The sequence below is a fragment of the Cryptomeria japonica genome, chromosome 6 (assembly GCF_030272615.1).
Source record: "Cryptomeria japonica chromosome 6, Sugi_1.0, whole genome shotgun sequence".
Classification (NCBI taxonomy): Eukaryota; Viridiplantae; Streptophyta; class Pinopsida; order Cupressales; family Cupressaceae; genus Cryptomeria; species Cryptomeria japonica.
In genome coordinates this window covers 8544914-8563559 of record NC_081410.1, presented here as the reverse complement: position 1 = coordinate 8563559, position 18646 = coordinate 8544914, and the positions used below count along the sequence as shown (strand labels likewise).

Genomic DNA, 18646 nt, shown 5'->3' with positions numbered 1-18646 from the left:
ACACGACCTCCAAACGATGCCTCAATTACGAACGGCGTTGCTGAATAATCTCTCCCAACCACGCACCAATACCAACCACTGCACAGATGTTCCTGGAGGGTCTGCAATAGACCCCATGTTGCTGGCAGTTAACACTGGAAGGAACCCGGCCATTGTGGAGATGGGTTATCCTTGGCACCATTCTAACCGATACCATCGTCGATGGTGGATCAAGAGTGAATGTTCTTCCAAAAGAAACCTGTCGAAAGCTAGGGAAGCCGACGTTGTGGCCATCCACATTCAATCTGTTGGGAGCAAATCAGCATGGAATCAAACCCATCGGGACACTGATGGGCCAGCAAGTTACCATCAGGACGCAACCCTTCATACTAGACTTCGTGGTAATCCCACTAAAGAAAAAAGGGTATGATGCAATCTTAGGGAGAAGGTGGTTGGTGGCAGCCAAGGCCACCCACAACTGGAAGAACACTCTGTCTAAGGAGAATGGAGGAAGGAAGTTTATCATAGACCTCGAGACACAGTTGGTTAGTGAGGAACTAGCATCATCTTCGGAATCGGAGGGTGAAGGAGAAGGCAACTTGAGAAACGAGGGACGGGGCTGCAGGGAGCCCAACGACGAAGGGATTCTCAAACTAGGAGAGTGCTCCGAGGATGAGACGGGGTCATTGAACGGGCTCTTCCACTGGCAGATGGAGGATTATGAAATGTTCCAGAGCTATAGGCTCGAAGTAGAGGAACCAGCGCAAGTAACAGAGGAGGTGTACCTGCCAGAATACAGAGAATATTGGAAGGGAGACGCCCCAAACCTCGGTGACGTAGATAATCCCAAGATCGTTTGTGTCGGCAACGACTGGAACCCTGTGTGGAAGGCCGCAGCCTTCAAAATCTTTATTATTCTTCTTCTTCTTATATAGGGGAAGGAGACCGTGGTCCCTGTAGAATTTGTAGTTCCAGGTCTTTGGATGGCCATTGAAAATAGACTTGCCACCAACGGGTCCAAATTGAAACCCTACCACGAGAAGCGCGCAAGGGACCCGAGAGGCCAGAAGGACACCCGAGAGTCCGGAGGGGTACCCGATAGGATGGAAAGGGACCTGAGAGGTCAGGCAGGTAACTCGAGAGGCACGGGACCAAAGCAGGAAACTCTCGGGCAAGACAAACCAAGAAAGGGCGATCCCAGAGGCACGAAACCTGAGACGAATCTAGACACTTAGAAAAAAAAAACCAGGATGGAACCACTGAGGTGGCAACACCGACGGTGGGACCACCATGCGGTGGCAACACCGACGGTGGATACCACCATGCGGTGGCTACCACTGCCACAAACATAAATGCAGCCCCACAACCCCCGTACAAACGCACTCCACCCAACAACGCAGCGCCCACGCAAGCACAGGGCAGGCACACGCAAGGCATGCGCAGCCATACACAGCTCCAGGAGGTAGTTAAGCGTTTAGCGTGCAGAAGGAGGCTCGTACGGTGTGTATGGTAGACGGTTGGTCATGTATTCCATATGGGGTGATCCATATGGTGGAGGGGTGTTGACTGCACGTGAAGGTGGCCGTACGATTGGAGGTGGCAGTGTTGTTGACCGTACGGGGAGGTTGTATGGCCGGGTGCCATCGGGGACATTATAGTAGAAAAAAAAACGACGACCAAATTGAAAAATCATTCAATGACATCTGGAGCCAGGACGCTGAAAATATTAGAGTGGAGAAGAAGGGTTTTGACATCTTAAAATATCACAGAAATGATGCACGCCATGGACTTTCGTGTGGTTCAAAGGGTTGTAAATTGGTGTTGGTGGCGCACCTGGGGTGCTACCCCCGGACCCCGCGAGAGACGGTGCCCCTCAACCCCGCTAGGGCGTTGCCCCAGACCCCGCGGGGACACTGCCCCTCGACCCCACTAGGGCGCTGCCCCAGACCCCGCGGGGGCGCTGCCCCTCGACCCCGCTGGGGCGCTGCCCCAGACCCTGCTGTGGGCACTGCCCCCAAACCCCCAATTTATCTTTGAGCTACAATACACTTTTTGGAGTTGGGCGAAGGGCATCCAAGAAGTCATGGTAAGTGTTGGGGTTGTTCCGTACTGTGAGAAAGAAGCCTAAAAGTTGAGCATTGGTGGGGAAGCCATAAGCCGTAGAGGGAGACGGATTTGGAGGTTGCGAACAAGCAGAGTTTGAAGGAAGGCATTACAAGAACGCGAAGTCGTACGGCACCAGGGAGTTATTCAGTTCAGTTATCAAAAACTTTGGGGAGTGTGATGGAAGATTTGAGGCGTCTCCTAGCCTTTGTGCCCAAAGGCTGTGGCCACTTCCAGGCATGAATGGTACGCTTGGAGGAACTCGGAGTATGTCTCGGCTGGACGAGAGGTTGCCTTGGTGGATGCACAGAGGGCTCGGGAGGAGCTAACCACCAGGTTGGAGGCAGTACTAGCGTGAGACTTAACTCAGCGTACCCAGGAGTTGGATGCCGAGAGGGCAGCGCGGGTGGCTATCGAGGACAAATGGGCTAGGGAGATAGTATCATTTAAGTAGCAGTTGGTGGAGGCTGAGACTGAAAAGCGTGTTTTGCAGACAAGTTTGGTTTAGGCATAGGAGGACTGTGATGTCAAAGGAAGCACTAATGGTGAAATCCGCACTTGAGCATCGGATGGTAGCAAAAAAGGGTTTTCAAGTGAGGACACAGCAGGTGTATGGGTTCCGAGCTCGACTGGTGTCAGCAGTTCTCTACCTTGGTTCTGTTTAATGTCATCTCTATTTTGTATTAAGTCGTCCGGAGACGACTTCTTTTCTTGGGGGGGATGATGTTGCCGGGAATTATCATTATGTTATGTTGTCATATTATGTTTACGTTGTCGTCGGTAATAATGAGTTTTTGGCAGTCAGTTAGTTAGTCGTCCCGAAGGGCAGTTGGACGCGACGGTTGGTCGCACCCCTTCGGGTATTATATATTGCATACAATTCCTTCATAGTATCATCATGATAGTCGTATCTAGGTTTAATGTTATAAGCACTTGATGTACATGGACTGTTGAATTAATACAGAGACTGGTTATTTAATATATTTCCATTATGTTCTGTGCATTTACTTTCTGCATTTAATCGTTTACCCGTATGTGGCAAACATTTTTTTCCTAGAATGCATCCAAAAAATCTTTTTGAATCACCTTCAAATCTAAGGAGTTTTCATATGTGCTCTAATACTATGTAAGAATCCCACAAGGACTCAAACTCCTAAAATCACCTACAAAACCAAAGATAAGCCTTTCACGAGAGAGTAAGTATCAAGAGAATATATTACTTTATTATGGATGCAAATAATGATACAATGATCAAATGGATAGATGATACTACCTAATGTATAGATAAGGCCTTTCTTATATAGGCAAGGTGAGAGGATAAGTGAACACAAAATCATGACATTTGCTGCAATCATATGACATGAGAGAAGAAGAGATAAAGATCCTAAGTTAACCCTAAGTAAACTTAGCTAACAAGTGTTGATATGACCTAGGAGGTGAACTAGTTAGATAATATCCCCTATTCACACCAACATTGATCACTCTCATTGCTCAAGCAATATGATTATTAATGTTGATATGAACTATCCCTTTAAATTCAATGTTCTTAGATTCAAACAAGTGCCTTAGATTACCATGTGTTTGGGTTTTACTATCTAATCAATAAGAGGATGAAGGGTAGCATCTTCGGTGGGGAATAGCCATCTTACATAAGACAATTTCTATTTTTTTGATGGTGGATTGGAATGGTTTCCAAAGCAAGAAAGTGGAAAGAAAACAACTTTTTTTCAAATCTTGTATGCACTTTCTGGATTTGATCATGTTAGATTGATGGAAAATGGAGCTCATAAAGCTAGAAAGATAGAATTCGAGGTTGCATGAACTAGATAAGAGATGAGTACATGCCTTCAAAATTCTACTTCAATTTTAAAATAACCTTGAAATAGAATTTTTATATTGGATATCTACCTTAATGAACTAGATAAGAGATGTGTACATGCCTTCAAAATTCTACTTCCATTTTTAGAGTTGTTATCTTGGATATCTATGCTTCTCTCTTGGTCTTCTTTTTACTTTATCTTCTTCTCTTGGCTATATAAGTATTTGGACACTTTCAAAAATCCACCTTTACCCTTTAATTTAAAAAATTATAAAACTAATTGTAGAGTAGGTGATAATTGATAAGTACTAAGTAGGTTTAAAATTTTCTTTCATTCATAATTTCATAGATAAATAAAATCAATGCACAATTACTCATCATTGATCATTCAGTGTACTTCATAAATTCATAGTTATTACTAATTAGTGTCAAGTTCAACAGTCACATGATCATAAATCTTGAACATTATAGTGGCTAGTAAAAATCAAAACACATCATAGCAGCTAGAAAAGAATTTAGATTCAAAACACTTCATCTGATAGCAGATTCACAACATTTCATGCCACTACTTCTGTTGCTACCTATTGCTGCCTCTCCTCAATGGAGAAAGGAGTGCCATAACCTCTTGTACAACATTGGTCTCCACTTTATGGAAAAGTGAAACATCTCTTCCATGGGTTGTGCAAAATGGTATTTGAAGCAGTTGATACCTTTGATTTTGATCCCAAAAATTATTACAATACTTGTCCTATTTCTCCCTCTACAGCTCCGTGCTTTAAAACAAGGTCCATAGATTATCTTGATGGCTTTTAGATATAACTATGTGATCATTTTTTTTCATCAATGTTTCATATCATGCTCCATGATCCATCGTCAGGATGAGATCACGGATCATGATCCGAAACGTTGATGAAAAAAATTGATGATGGATCATGGAGCATGATCTGAAACATTGATGAAAAAAATTGATCACACAGTTATATCCAGAAGCCATCAAGATAATTTATCATGGATTGTGGAAATTTCATGCATCTAAAGGTCCATAGATACCATTCTCAAAAGAAAAAAACTAAAATTGAAGCCCTGACATAAATAAAAATAAGATTATAATTACAAAGCCTAGTAGCTAGCTAACCGCTAAATAAAAGTGAAATAAAAATAAAAAATAAAAACCTGAGGGAAAAGTGAAACAAAATTCCGAAAATAAAAAAAAGAAGGGATATTGTTAGGTTAAATATCTTGCAAATGCTGCTAAAAAAGTTGTTAACTGTTAAATTAGTCCAAGATCAAGCAGAATCCATTGAAATCAATTCCAAATGCATTGTATGTCACCAACATGACGAAGGAATGAGAAGTGGTAGAATAAATCGTGAAAATGAAGTGTTTGATAATTTTTTGGCCATAGGATCTCTTTTGTGACATTAGGTGACTTTTTGCTTACAATTGCAAGTTACACACCTATAATTTGTAAAACCTCATGGGTGAGTAAACTTGCAAATAACTCACCTTGAGTTTTGTCTCACAAGTACTTGCATGCCTGCATGTTTTGGGGCATTTTTTTAAACTGTTATATTTCTGATCAACATAAGAAATTGTTGATCCATAGTAGGAAATTTGTACTTACGATTATCAACACACCGATTCCCATATTGAATTAGAAGCAAAAGGGCCAAATTTTGGAAGAGTACAAGAATCTCTTCAAATTTTTCAACTGGAAAAAATAAATCAAGTGTCAAATTCAGGATCTGATTAAGGAAAGATCTAACCTATCTTTTACTTTACAACAATCCAGTTGTGTTTCTAGTAAAGGAAGATGGCACATGAAGATTTTTTATTGAATAACATCTTTTTCAAAACCATATTTTCTACCAGGTGGTGGACATTTTGATCACTTGGAAGGTGTTAAGTTATTCATTAAGACAGACATGAAATAATCATCGAAAACCCATTAATTCCTAGTTTCCCACGAAACTGCATTAAAAAAGAATAAGGCTTATGTGAATGGTTAGTCAATACATTGGCCTATCCATTTCTCCTACAACATCATGAAATTAATGGCTCTAAATTTTTAATGCACTTTCACAGGCTAATTCTAATGAAAAGGACATGGAAGGAACATACCAATTGTATTCAATAAGTTTTCCGCAGTATCTATCAACACAAGTTGTATAATGAACGTGTGTTCTTACTATGAAGTAAATTTAGTAGTATTTATGTTTCTGAACACAACGTTCAGACCTATCCAAACATATCCATGATGTTCAATTTTTTTATTGGAACCATCAATCAAGTCAAGAATTTGTTTCAATATTGTCAATGGACTCTTGATCCATCCTAATGGCTACCTTCTTTGTACACATTTTAGGAGATCTAGACAAATGAATGCTATATATCTCCCCTACTTTATTTCGAGGATTAATGTCTAGGATGTTAGGAGATTTCCCAAGTTGGAGTAGTTTGTACTGACCACCCTATAATTTTTTTTGTGTTTTCTAAATGTTGTGTATAGATTTTGACGATAAATATGAAGAATGCAATTGAAAACAAATATTTGCAATGACACAGAATGCAATCCGTTGATTGTATCTACATCTATCTCTGGAACAGAATGTTTAGATGGATTTTCTTCTTTTTCTGTTATTATCTTTCATGATAGCAAGAATTTTCAGCCTTTGAATCAAATCCAATGTTGTATAATTCTTCCTTTTCCCTTTTCTTTTTTCATCTGTGTCAATTAATGAAATAGCACATGAAAATGCCCAATTAAAAATGTATAGGATGTGTTGCAAAGCCCAATTGTTCAATGCTAGCAAAATCTGTGGTGAAAAATACATAAAAATTAGTATGATACATGCTATTATCTATTAATAATATTGACTAGTTCCTTGAATTGTACCTATGTGCATGTAGACACTTGATAGGCATGAGAGGTCTGCAATCGCAGATGTTCTGGTGGATGAATATTTTGTTAAAGGAGAGGACATTATTGTTGAAGCAGAACCAGGGGATAAAATGTACTTTCTGGAAAACGTGAGTAATCACAAATTATGCTTTTGTTTCCTTATTTTTGTTTGGCCTGATGCAAGCCCTAAATAACTGCCAAGATCCATTACCTCTTGAAAGCACCTACTTTGGTCCTCGTAGAAGTAAATATAATTGATGTGGACTCTTCATCATTGAAAAAATGTTTACAAATAGAATAATCTTTGATATTTTTAGTGTATAAAATAAATAAGGGAAAATAATAGTAAATGATATTTTTAAAAGGCTTACTTTCAACTTATAGGGACGCAATTTTTCTCATAGGCATCAGCTGGTGATTAGATACAGAAATTTGATGTTGGGGAAACTCTTTACCCATATATATCTCAGACAAGATTGTCATTGTTTCACAACTAAACCAAAACGTCAATGGACTACAGGAATATAAATTTTGGTTGCATCATCATGCCTTTAAAACGTGAAGACTTTCTATTTTGGTTTTGAACTTTGGGATTGATCATTTATTTGAGTTTTCTATTTCCATAGTTCTTATGTCTATGTGGCTGATGTTTGAAGCCAAAAAAGCAGGAATCACCAGACAAGATACTAAGGTTCTACAAAACAAAATTAAATTGTAGGGCAAGTCTAAATTATTCAATTTGATGTAATTCTGAAATTAAAAGCATGCTTGAAATTCGCAGGGGAAGGCTGAGGCAATTTGTAAGGGCAAAAGAGTCATGGAATACAGTAGAGGTGATTACTTTGGAGAGTTGGCTTTGCTCAACGACCAACCCCGTGCTGCAACAGTTACTTCAGTTACTCAATGTAAATGTATTTCAATAGATAGAGATAGCTTCAAGGTAGGTAAATTCACTTTTGCATCATCATCTTTTGTATCCTTTCATAGAGAATTGAGTTAAATATTTTCCCTTATTCAGGATTGCTTCACATAATGTGTTTGCCACTTTGGCATTGCCACTGAGGCTTTCAAACATGTGTCTTTTTAAAATGGTAATTTCTACTGAACACTCGGCCTGGTCACCTGAGGCTGACAATGAAATTTTAAATAAACTTGAGTGACGGCCAATTAGGGCTGCTGCCTCCAGCTTATATATTCCCTTACTTTTTTCCATATATTTTATGCATAGTTTGGTTCCATACTTCTGCCTCCCATTTTACAAGGTGGCCTAGGATGCCAAGGACCTTTTACAGAGATTAATATGATATTAAAAAAAGTACATCATATAGATAGTATGACAAGGCAATAGGAAACCACGAATGCAACTACGATATCTGCTCCGTTCCTGCTGTAATATCAGAAACAAGCTATAGAGCAAAAAATAATACATTTTTTGTTATGTTCCTCTACATTTGCAAACTAACATATTGTTGAACTTATTGAGAAAGGAATATCTTGTAAGTTATTGTCTATAAGACATTGATACTGAAAAATAGCATAAACAAATTATAAAGTTTGCCTCTTATATGATCCAGCACTTAATCCATTTATAATTTGCAGACATTATCATTGATGTTGATTTGAGAAATAAATGGATGTCCTTAACATATACTCCTCCACCCTTCTAATCCATGCTTCATGCTTGAAGCATGAATTGTGATATACGTGAGGATTCTTGTACAAATTGTCCGTTCTCTCAATTGATCTCATCAGTAGGTAAATCTTTCTATTTGAAACAATATTCATTGATTTCTTCTAGTTTGAGCTGCATTCTTTCCTCAGTCGAAATTGTTCAATTTTGTTTGCATGCTCTAGTTGAATTCTTCAAGCATGATACATGGAAGATATGAAATTTTGTTGTTTTTGTAGCTTAAGAACTTCTGCTACCTCTATATTCCACTATGAAAATTTGCAAGTTTGATTAAATCTAGGAGATGAATATATTTGTTACCCTTCATATTGAACTAAGTTTTCCTATAAGGTTGTAGCCATACGTATAAATACATCCAATCTCCTAGCGCAATTTGACACTCACTTCTCTTTTGATAATCTTGTTTTCTCTTTCTGTTTTGAGCCATTTGTAAAATAATCTTTGAAAAGCTCAAATAATTTTTGTGTTTTGGTCAATAGATCATCTACTACTAATACTCTTGAAGCATTGATTAGACAACTCTTGGTGTAGGATGCATATATCCATACAGGCCCTTATGGGATTAATTTCTTACAGTGTGTGAGTTGTATTCTAAATTTGTAACACCATTCTGCTAACGGGAGGCATTGTCCTTTCCTCTCCAAGACAAAAACCAGTAGACACTCTTACATGCACTTACAAGTTTGGGATGTTCATCACCCTGTAGACAATAGTATGATCTCATGGAATTTTGGGTCACTAATATTGTTCTTTATGTGGTCCCAAGAAATTTTTTATTTTCCTTAATAAATATCTTCATGATGTACCTTGTTGTGCACTTTCTATTTATTCCAACGAATAACAACTGTTTTGAACTTTCACAAATGACCACCATTCCCTTCTAACTTGGTAATTTTAAATCTAAATTCCATTCCAATTCTCCCCACCTTTGTGTAGATTTAGGTAGGGTTTTTAGTCATCGCAGTGTCTTAACAATTTCTCCTTTATTCCATGGACAGAGACTGCAACAGGCTAAAAATTATGCATGTTGTTTTGTATTCCCTTCCACATGAAACATACATAATATGTTTTGAGAAGCCCAAGTGTCCCTTCATAGGCATGGAATGTTCCTCTTTAATATCTAATTTACCTACTATCTAATTTTTGTGTCTTAAAACTTTTCCATCCTTTATTGACTTTATTTGTCCATGTAGATGTGACTTCTGATATAGCACATATAAATGCATCTTAATCCCTTTTTGAAAGAGCATCGTATTTTCGCTTTTTCCTGTGCATTATTTTAGAGTCTTATACCTTACATACTTGCATTGGGATTTTAGAAGTGATCTTATATTAATATTGAACATTAAGGGTTGCCAAAAAGGTACACCTTAAGCCAAAATGGTGATCTGGAAGAGCAAGAGAAGATAATCAACATAGACTCATTACAAAAGAGGAAACCAAGTGTTTAGTTAGATATCATATGAAATATATATAGAAGCAAAATCTTAACTTACCATATCATATGGATACTTTCATACATTGTTTATTTTCTATTTATAGCACGTTGTAGAGGAACATATTGAAAAGAGAATTAATCCGGAGGGTAAGAACCACTTTGGCTGTATTTCCATGCAGATGCTGTGGAGTCATGAGGCTTGAAGAGTATTCCTTTCTTTGTTCCTCGCATATGTTCCTTAGAAGTGCCTCCCACATAAGTAGTGAGCCTATGCAGACAATGCTAATCCAGCATGATCCTTGATTATGTCTACAATTTGCCTATTGGCAGATCCAGGAAGAAGCAGACCATTTATTGTCTTAAATATTTTTCATGATATTAAACCATTTTTGTTAACTTGTTCATCCATTCATTTATGGCTTCGATTTTTTTGTTGCTTCACTACACAATGCAGGAGCCTTGAATTGAGAATAGCTATCAAAACGGCTGTGATAAATAGCTTAGCATTGGAATGATGGAAAGGTTGGTGGGAACGAGAAATCAGTTTTATGTTAAGAGGATATTAAATGCTAGTGCCAGCAAGGATATTGATAAATATATCAATGCTTCCATTTCCAACCTATCTCCATTCGATTTTAGTTGTAGCCACCTTGAGTTGGTACAATCTAAAAATATGTAAAATTCTCCTGACATGTAGAGAAATAATGTTCCTTTTCATCCCTATTAAAATCAGAGTAATATTTGTTCTGTTAATCATGCAGATAAGGTATTTAAAAGTGAGTATGGAGGAATTAATAAAGAGAAAGCACTTGAATCATTAGGTATTCACAATCAATATTCATGAAAATTTAAAGTTTTTGGAGACAATGTATCAAAATTTTACATAACATTTTGGATAACACTCCATGTTCTATTAATAGGATGATAAGGAGAAAGTATGTTGAGCATACACTTTTAAGAGGTGTAGAATTGAGGTAGCATGCTGAATGTTATGCGCAGTGAATGCAAGGCAGCATAAGGTACAGTGTGGGTCATAAATAATGAAGGAAAATATAAGGTTTTTCAAGGGGTGGGGGTAAAAGGGATTGGAAGTTCTGAAAGGTGATAGATTGTGGGAACTTTTAATTAAAAAAATGCATAGTTCTAGAGCAACATTTGGCATCATAAGAAAATATTGAAGGGGATGATAAGAAAAAGGAAATGAGTGTTAAGTTGTGTATTGTGAGTCAACAATCCAGCTTGGTGAAAGTGAGTGAGTAGGATGACATGAAAAGGTGACTAGGAGTTCAAATAAAAAAGTGAGTTGTTAAGGGGATGCTAGCTAGGATGGACATTAAGAGTGGTGGCAATGTTGGTAAAACTATTGAAGGAAGACAACAAGGGGGATGATAAGAAAAAGGAAATGAGTGTTAAGTTGTGTATTGTGAGTCGACGATCCAGCTTGGTGAAAGTGAGTGAGTAGGATGACATGAAAAGTGACTAGGAGTTATTATAAAAAGTGAGTTGTTAAGTGGATGCTAACTAGGAGTGGTGGGAGTGTTGGTAAAAGTACTGAAGGAAGACAGCTAATCCATGTTGATATTGAAGAGTGGTTTCTTTTTCCAAGGTCAGAAGAAAGGTGATATTGTTAAAAAATTGGCTCATCCAATGATAATCATGGTGATCAATTCCTAGGAGGTAGCGATCACCTGATTTCCTAGCATACTTTTCCATTTAGTTACAGGTGCATTGCTCATACTAAATTGTGGTTTCTCAGTTATTTTGTAATGTCTCCTTCTCACGCATAATAAAATTTGTGGCTATTAGCTTATTTCCCATTTTCTTGTAAGCTAATTGACATCAAAAGATGGAAAAGGATAAATTAAATAATTAAGTTGTCATAGTTAATAATATTTTTATGTTTGTATTGACAGCTTATTTAATCATTTAAAAAGTGAAAAGTGACTTTAAGTTGTGTCAAAAGGAGGAATTAGGCTTATAGGGGAAAAGGTAGTCATTTTGCATAATTTTAAATAATTTTAAAATATTAAAGTGAATTTGGAGCCAAAAAGGAAATTAATATTTTGTTCACCAAAAAAGTTCGGAAGGGGTTAAGAGGAAAAAAGGGTTACCATTTTCATATTTGCTATTGCTCTATGGAGATTGAGTTTCTTTTAATATCTTAAGGATGAAAATCCTCTAGAAATTTCAGTTTTGAGGACAAAAACCCTCTTAACTTGTAATGTCCCCATTTTCGATCACTTCAATATTGTGGTTGGCTTCAACTTTGTCGATGACTATCAGCCTTGTTTGAAGGGATGTTTGATGTTGGAAATGAGCTCAGTTGGTCTAGAGGACTCCTATGACACTTTCTGCTGTAAATTCTGACTTTTGGTGTGTTCTTGAATATTCTTGGACTGAGCGTCCATTTATAGCAAGTCATCCAGTCATCCCCGATTTTCATTATTCATCATTGTTATCGTTCCAATATGGTCAGTTTTTTATTTCGATGCTTTCCTCTGGGAGAAGATCAATTTTGATGGTGAAACACCCTCCCTAGTTGGTTGGTGGAGAAATCAATCGTGTTTCTTGCTTGAATTCAATGATTAAAGAAATCGTGGAACTTTGTGATGCCTTTAATAAAGACAAATTTCTAAGTTGTGTTCTAGAACATCTACAGGTAGAATTTTTGGTCACCATTTTCAGAAGAGTTTGGGCAGATGAGTTCACTTATGAATGGTCGAATCACATTTTGATTGAAAACCCACCATTAGAAAGGTATCTAAGGTCAAAAATGCAAGTCGATTTCTCTTCACAATTAAAAAGATGAGTGTCTTGTTGGGCGAATACCAATATACCTTCAGGCGTAGCATTGCTGGGTTTTAGCTAGTCCAACTGGGTAGGTTGAAGGACATTTTGACAACAAATACATAGACGGAATTGAATATGAAGCCAGGTGTGTGGACCTGGTAGTTAGGCGTAACTTCTTTTGGTAAGGTCAACCCTTGTTTGAGGCTGGCGCTATTATCCCTATATTTGGCATGAACCATTCTACATATGTTGTGTAAGATGCTAACCCTGTTTTTGAAACAATTTTTTTTGCACTTCTTCAAGATTAGTTTTCAGACCAACAATTTGTTTGCATCCTGATTTACAGAGTTCCTCAATTGTCCTGATTCTAGTTTTTATTGTTTGTACTCAAATTTTCACCTTTTTTCTCAATTTTTAGAGAATGGGCATTTTGACAAACGGTTGTGTGTTTTAGGCATGTAAGTTTCGGATGAAAGAACCATAATGATAACTTAAAACATATTCTTTCACATAAAAAGATTTGAATTGAGCATCATATTTCAACTTTAACAATCAGATCAAAGTACTTTATGAATAGGAAAGAATTGCATTGTTGTTGTGAATCAGCATAAAAATTAAACTACTACAAGTCTAACCTATCATAGGATCAGTCAATCAAGGAACTATTACAAAGAAATCTGCTCTTCAATAAGATTTTGCTGTACAATAAATTGCTCAAAATTGTTCCATACTACGTGCTACCTCATAACTCCAATGTGAGGTCACTTGAGTGCAGCAATCTGTCCTTTCATGGGAGAAACGTCCATCAAAGGAAAAGCTTTCCTTGCGCCCAATAGATATCCTACTCTCATGCCACAATATTGGAGATTCATGCCATCCTTAATCAATCGATCAGCATGACAAAGAAAACTTTACGCCAGGTAGAACGATGCAATGAATAGGAGATAAGGAAACATGGCCAACAATGAAATTAAATCACGTCCAGAAAAGACTCAAGTCTTGACTCCTTCTAAAGTGCCACATCCTCCTTATTCAACAATCCCTTTCAGTTTTTGTCTTATTTATACCTTGGTATGTTGCTGACTTCAATCGATTTGCTTGACTTGCCGCATTTCATGAATAAGAACTGAACTCCAAACACATCTTCTACATCATGCTTAATGCCTCCAGTCCCATGTCAGTGTATCATAAAATCCACACGTAGCCGTCTCAAACCTTAAATGCTACAAAAGGGAGTTAATGAATTGAGGAGATATAATTTTCAACAAGTCTTTGAAGCCACAACTATCTTCCCAAGTCCCACGATTTCATATTAAAAGGAATCTAATTTTTTTTTCCTAATTTGCATGGCTTTGAATAAGACAAATTACTTGAGGCTATAGCTAGTATAGGATGCTAAGCCAATATAAGGATAAGCTTTAAAGTCCCTTATCCAATACAATAGGACTCGATAGATTTATGAAATGGTACAATCAGGAAGATAAACCCAATATCTTTCAAGTAAATAATTTACATTATCTTCTTCAGCACACACGCAACACAATAAAAATATTTCCAAACCTAAACCTTTCAAACCTAGCAACCTTGAGCAAAACAAACTTTTCAAGTCAAGAAAATGCAAATACTTGTTTACACAAGTTGAGGTTGTCATTGAATCTTATTGTATTGATCAAGGAGGATCTCTTACCACCGTAGCCGATCTTCCTCCAGAGGGTTTCCAACCTCCAGACGATTGAGACGAACAAAGTTCGAATCCCAAAACCCTAAGGATTTCATCAAAGAGAAAACAATGATCTACATAATGCCAAAATGAACCCACAATTGTCTTTTCACACTTTCCCTCCAAACTTCTGGAAAGCACAATTTTAAATTCACCTTTTTAATTTGAACTCTATTTTAGCTCTAAAAGGACCTTTTTATTAAATAATGAAAATTTGACACACAAGGTCTTTGTTTTGTGTCCATGATTTTAAACTATTCATCCCAATTCTGACGAGCTATTATACTAAGCTGCAAATAAAATATTTTAATTAAATTTAAACAACCTTAGTAAAATAATTAAAAATAAGTCATTAATGCACCCATTTTGTGGAAATTGTCGAAAGGCATCAAAATTGAAATCTAACTACATTGGAGGGATATTGATGATGAAAACTCATGAATGAAACCAAGTGGGTGACTTACTATAAATAGTTGCCTCCTTCAAGATCCTTGGAGAACACACTAAAAGCCAAAAACCACCCTAGAAGGTGGCATAAATTTCCTTAAAAGCTCATTGGTGACATCAAATAACCCCTCGAGCAAGACAGACACCCATCGAGGGGGTTAGAACCAATTGCAATTCAAGAGAACCCTAAAATGGGAACATTACAGTCCTCCCTCTCCAAAGACTTCTTGTCCTCAAGCAATACCGGCACAACATCAAAAACACCAAGTTGAACTGAACTGCAAACTAGTGTGATCCTAGGGTCCCACGTCAATCTTTTAGAAAAAAACCCACCATGTTGATGTAGTGTCACTCTGATTATAACTATTAATTCAATAACGTACTCATCATAAAAGCCCAAACTAAAACACCTATAAGGGTTGAAACCAATACTATGGAAAATCTTTGGCTGAAACATCATAGTAAGGTCTATATCTGCAATTCCACTACCTAATACAATCTTGGGCAATGGGAAAGATAATTCGCCCAACCATGAAACATAAATCTCAACATATCCCCTCATGATGTCCCAAAAGTGAAACAATTTAATCCCTAACAAGTGGGTGGTATAGAAGATGTCAACAAAACCAAATTTGAAATTAGGTACCAAGGAATGCCTCTATGGTCATAAACTAATATAGCACACCAATGACACTTAATCTCCAAGTGTCAAAGGGTTGACTTTGAACACACTAACACACCCAACCTACTATCATCAAAGCATCATCTGAAGATATGAATACCAACACCATGAAAAGAGTATAGTAATCATCACTCACCAAGGTGGAAGCAAAAAAATAATTGAACTATATTTGGAAAAACTCTCGCAACTAACTGCTCTAAAGCTTGCAAGAGCTCAAAATCTATGTGCTCATAAACTAAAGTTGTCATAATTTGTGCCAAAATGCAAGATAGCAGTAATCAATATAAAATCCCTCTAGAAAAACATAGGAGATGTATGGAAATAGCTTAAGAGTCTTCCCTTAAGACTAGACCACCTCTATAAATCAACCCAAACCACAAAACACTCCACTGTTGGACTAAAAATGCATGCAAACTCATCTATGTGCCAAGAATTCAATTCTTGTATAGACTAATTAGAAAGTGGACAACAATACTAAATCTAGAGTTTTTTCCACAACTCCAATCTTGAGTTAGAAGAAAAGAATTGTGGAGATTTAGACAAAAGAATTACAATCAAAGTAGCACTTGGACAAGTTGATGATGAGAAGCCATCCATAACCAAGAATGTGCAAATAGAGATTAGGGAGGCCAGTATTAGAGCCTAGCAACAAATCTGTGAGGAAGAGAAAAATATAGGACAACTTCGGAATCAACACATCTAGAATTGGGGACATCTTCTCTTCCACTGCAATCGGATACACTCTCATCCTCTGCAACGTCACTAATCTAGTTCGTTAAGGAATTTTTATCCCACTAGAAGTAGATCCAACTAGTTACCTCACTGCAACTACTCTAACTCCCACTAATGGGATCCAAGGTGGACATACGTAGCATTTGTTGGCAAGAGACACTAAATGCATGATGAGATATTGTCATTGATGGCAACTCATATCTGTTTTGGTATCCGCAGTTCATGATGTGATTATTCTGGAAGATTGATTAATTCTAGTGAGATTATGTAAGAGAACAGGGTATCCAACAGAATGTTCAATGTTTTGGTTGGTGGATTATTTTGGTTAAGTATTTTGCTTTGGGGATTTTGTGAAAATTTTGTAGATATATGTTGCCTTATTCCAAGATTGTGGCCTTCGGTGATAAGTTTTGTGCAAGGTATAAGATCTTGTAATCATGTTTTTGGCAAGAACAATGCATACCTATGGTAATGTGTGATGATTTTGTTTGCGGATCTTGTGGATCGATTTTGGTGATTGATTATGTGTTTGAGGTTGATGATCTATCATGTGGGAAGCATGTGGACATTTTGTTTTGGTTCGCATATGGATTGGATATGGAATTGAGCCAACTTGTGAACATGTTTCTTATTTTGTGGCGTGATCTTGAAGCCGACATGGTGATGACCTAAATCGGTGATGTGGATATATAAGACAGGTTTATACAATCATTTTTTAGATCAATGGAGATGTGTGAAGTGTGTATGAGCGCTTTTGTGCAGCTTCTCATGCGAATGATGAATATTTGAGCTCTAGTATAATGCAAATTATCAGAACAGACCAAAGTTGTAGAGCAATGTGAATATGTGTTTTGTGCTTAACTGGAACTATACTCAGGCATTTATTGGTGCTATTTCATAGTTCAAAGTACATTGTAATCTCTTACAAATATTTTGTAAGGTAGTGAGCCTTCCTGGGTTGTAGCCTATATTTATAAACTGAGCAGCGGATCTCTAGGCAATGTGCATGAATGCATGTACATTCACCTTATGTAATATTTCTATACTTTTAGCAAAGTATATTAATATTGTGGGTATGAATCCCACCGTGGTTTTTCCCTTAACCAAGTTTCCACGTAAAAATTTTGGTGTTATGGTGTTGCTCATCTTTGCTTTGTGTTTCTACACTTTACTTATTTTCACATGCATTAAGTGGTTTAAAGATCAGATTGTCAAAATCAGAAATTGCAGAACACTGATTCATCCCCCCCCCCTCCCTCTCAGTGTTCATTGATTCCAACAATTGGTATCAAAGCCTAGTTCCTCGAAAGAAGCCTAACAGCTTGAGGTTGGTCCGGGAAGGTGAATCAATGGACTCAAGTAATCTTAGATAGTAGTTGATTGTTGCTCTTGAGGATCTTGATCATGCACAAGATGAAAACCAGCAAGTAAAAGCAAATCTTAAAGATGTTGAGGAATAGAGACATTAAAAGTCCAGTTGAACAAGTCAAGGGAAAAGAGAAAGAAACTTGTTGATAAGTTGAAAGAGAAAGAAAGTCAAAGCATTGATGAAGAAGCCTTGAAACAAAAGACAGAGGAATGTGAGAGACTTGCCAAAACTAATATAGTCCAGAAAAATGAGATGGAAGCTATTGTGATGAAATTGACAAAGGAGATTGAAAAAAGGAAGAAAAATGAAGAAAAGATTGCTCAGTCCCTGAAAGACAAATCTGAAGAATGTTGCAGACTTGAAGATGAAATTGAAGAGTTCACAAATGATCTACAAGATGCTAGAGAACATGAGGAAGATCTTGCTAAGCAGATCCTACATCTCAAATTTAATCTTGATGCTGCAAATGAATACAAGGAGAAGTTCCGGATTAGTTCAGCCAAACTAGATGAAATGCTTGCAAGTCAGAAGATTCCAAATGACACACAAGGTCTTGGTTTTGACAAATGTGAAAGCTCCAAGTCAGCTCTACAAAAGAACAATTCAATAAGGCCTCTGGTAAGGCAACCTAATGCTCACAAATTCAATGGTAACTACTTTGTTTGCAATAAATTTGGTCTTATGGCTAGTCAATGCAGAAATAGGATGATCAATAATGGTTCATCTTTTACCGTTCAATGTTTTAAATGCAATAAATATGGTCATAAGGAAAATGTATGTAGAACTATGATGAATAAATTTTAGAACATGAGAAATGTCAGATGTTATGCATGTGGAATGTTTGGACATGTTGCTAACCAATACAAAATGAGAAGAAATCAAATGAACTTCAAGTCTATGGAAGGAAACGTTATTTGCTAAATAAATCCGATCATATTGCTTAGTATTGCAAATGCAAAAACATGAATAGGGGAG

General features: G+C 37.1%; 1 protein-coding gene across 1 annotated transcript in view; it reads left to right on the top strand.

Annotated features, from left to right (window-relative positions):
- Positions 1-18646, top strand: part of LOC131069429 (uncharacterized) — a 122169-nt gene that overhangs the window by 77390 nt on the left and 26133 nt on the right. The window contains exons 7-8 of the mRNA XM_058004853.2: positions 6812-6931; positions 7585-7743. Coding sequence (XP_057860836.2) covers positions 6812-6931; positions 7585-7743 — 279 coding nt within the window. The remainder of the gene's footprint in view (positions 1-6811; positions 6932-7584; positions 7744-18646) is intronic.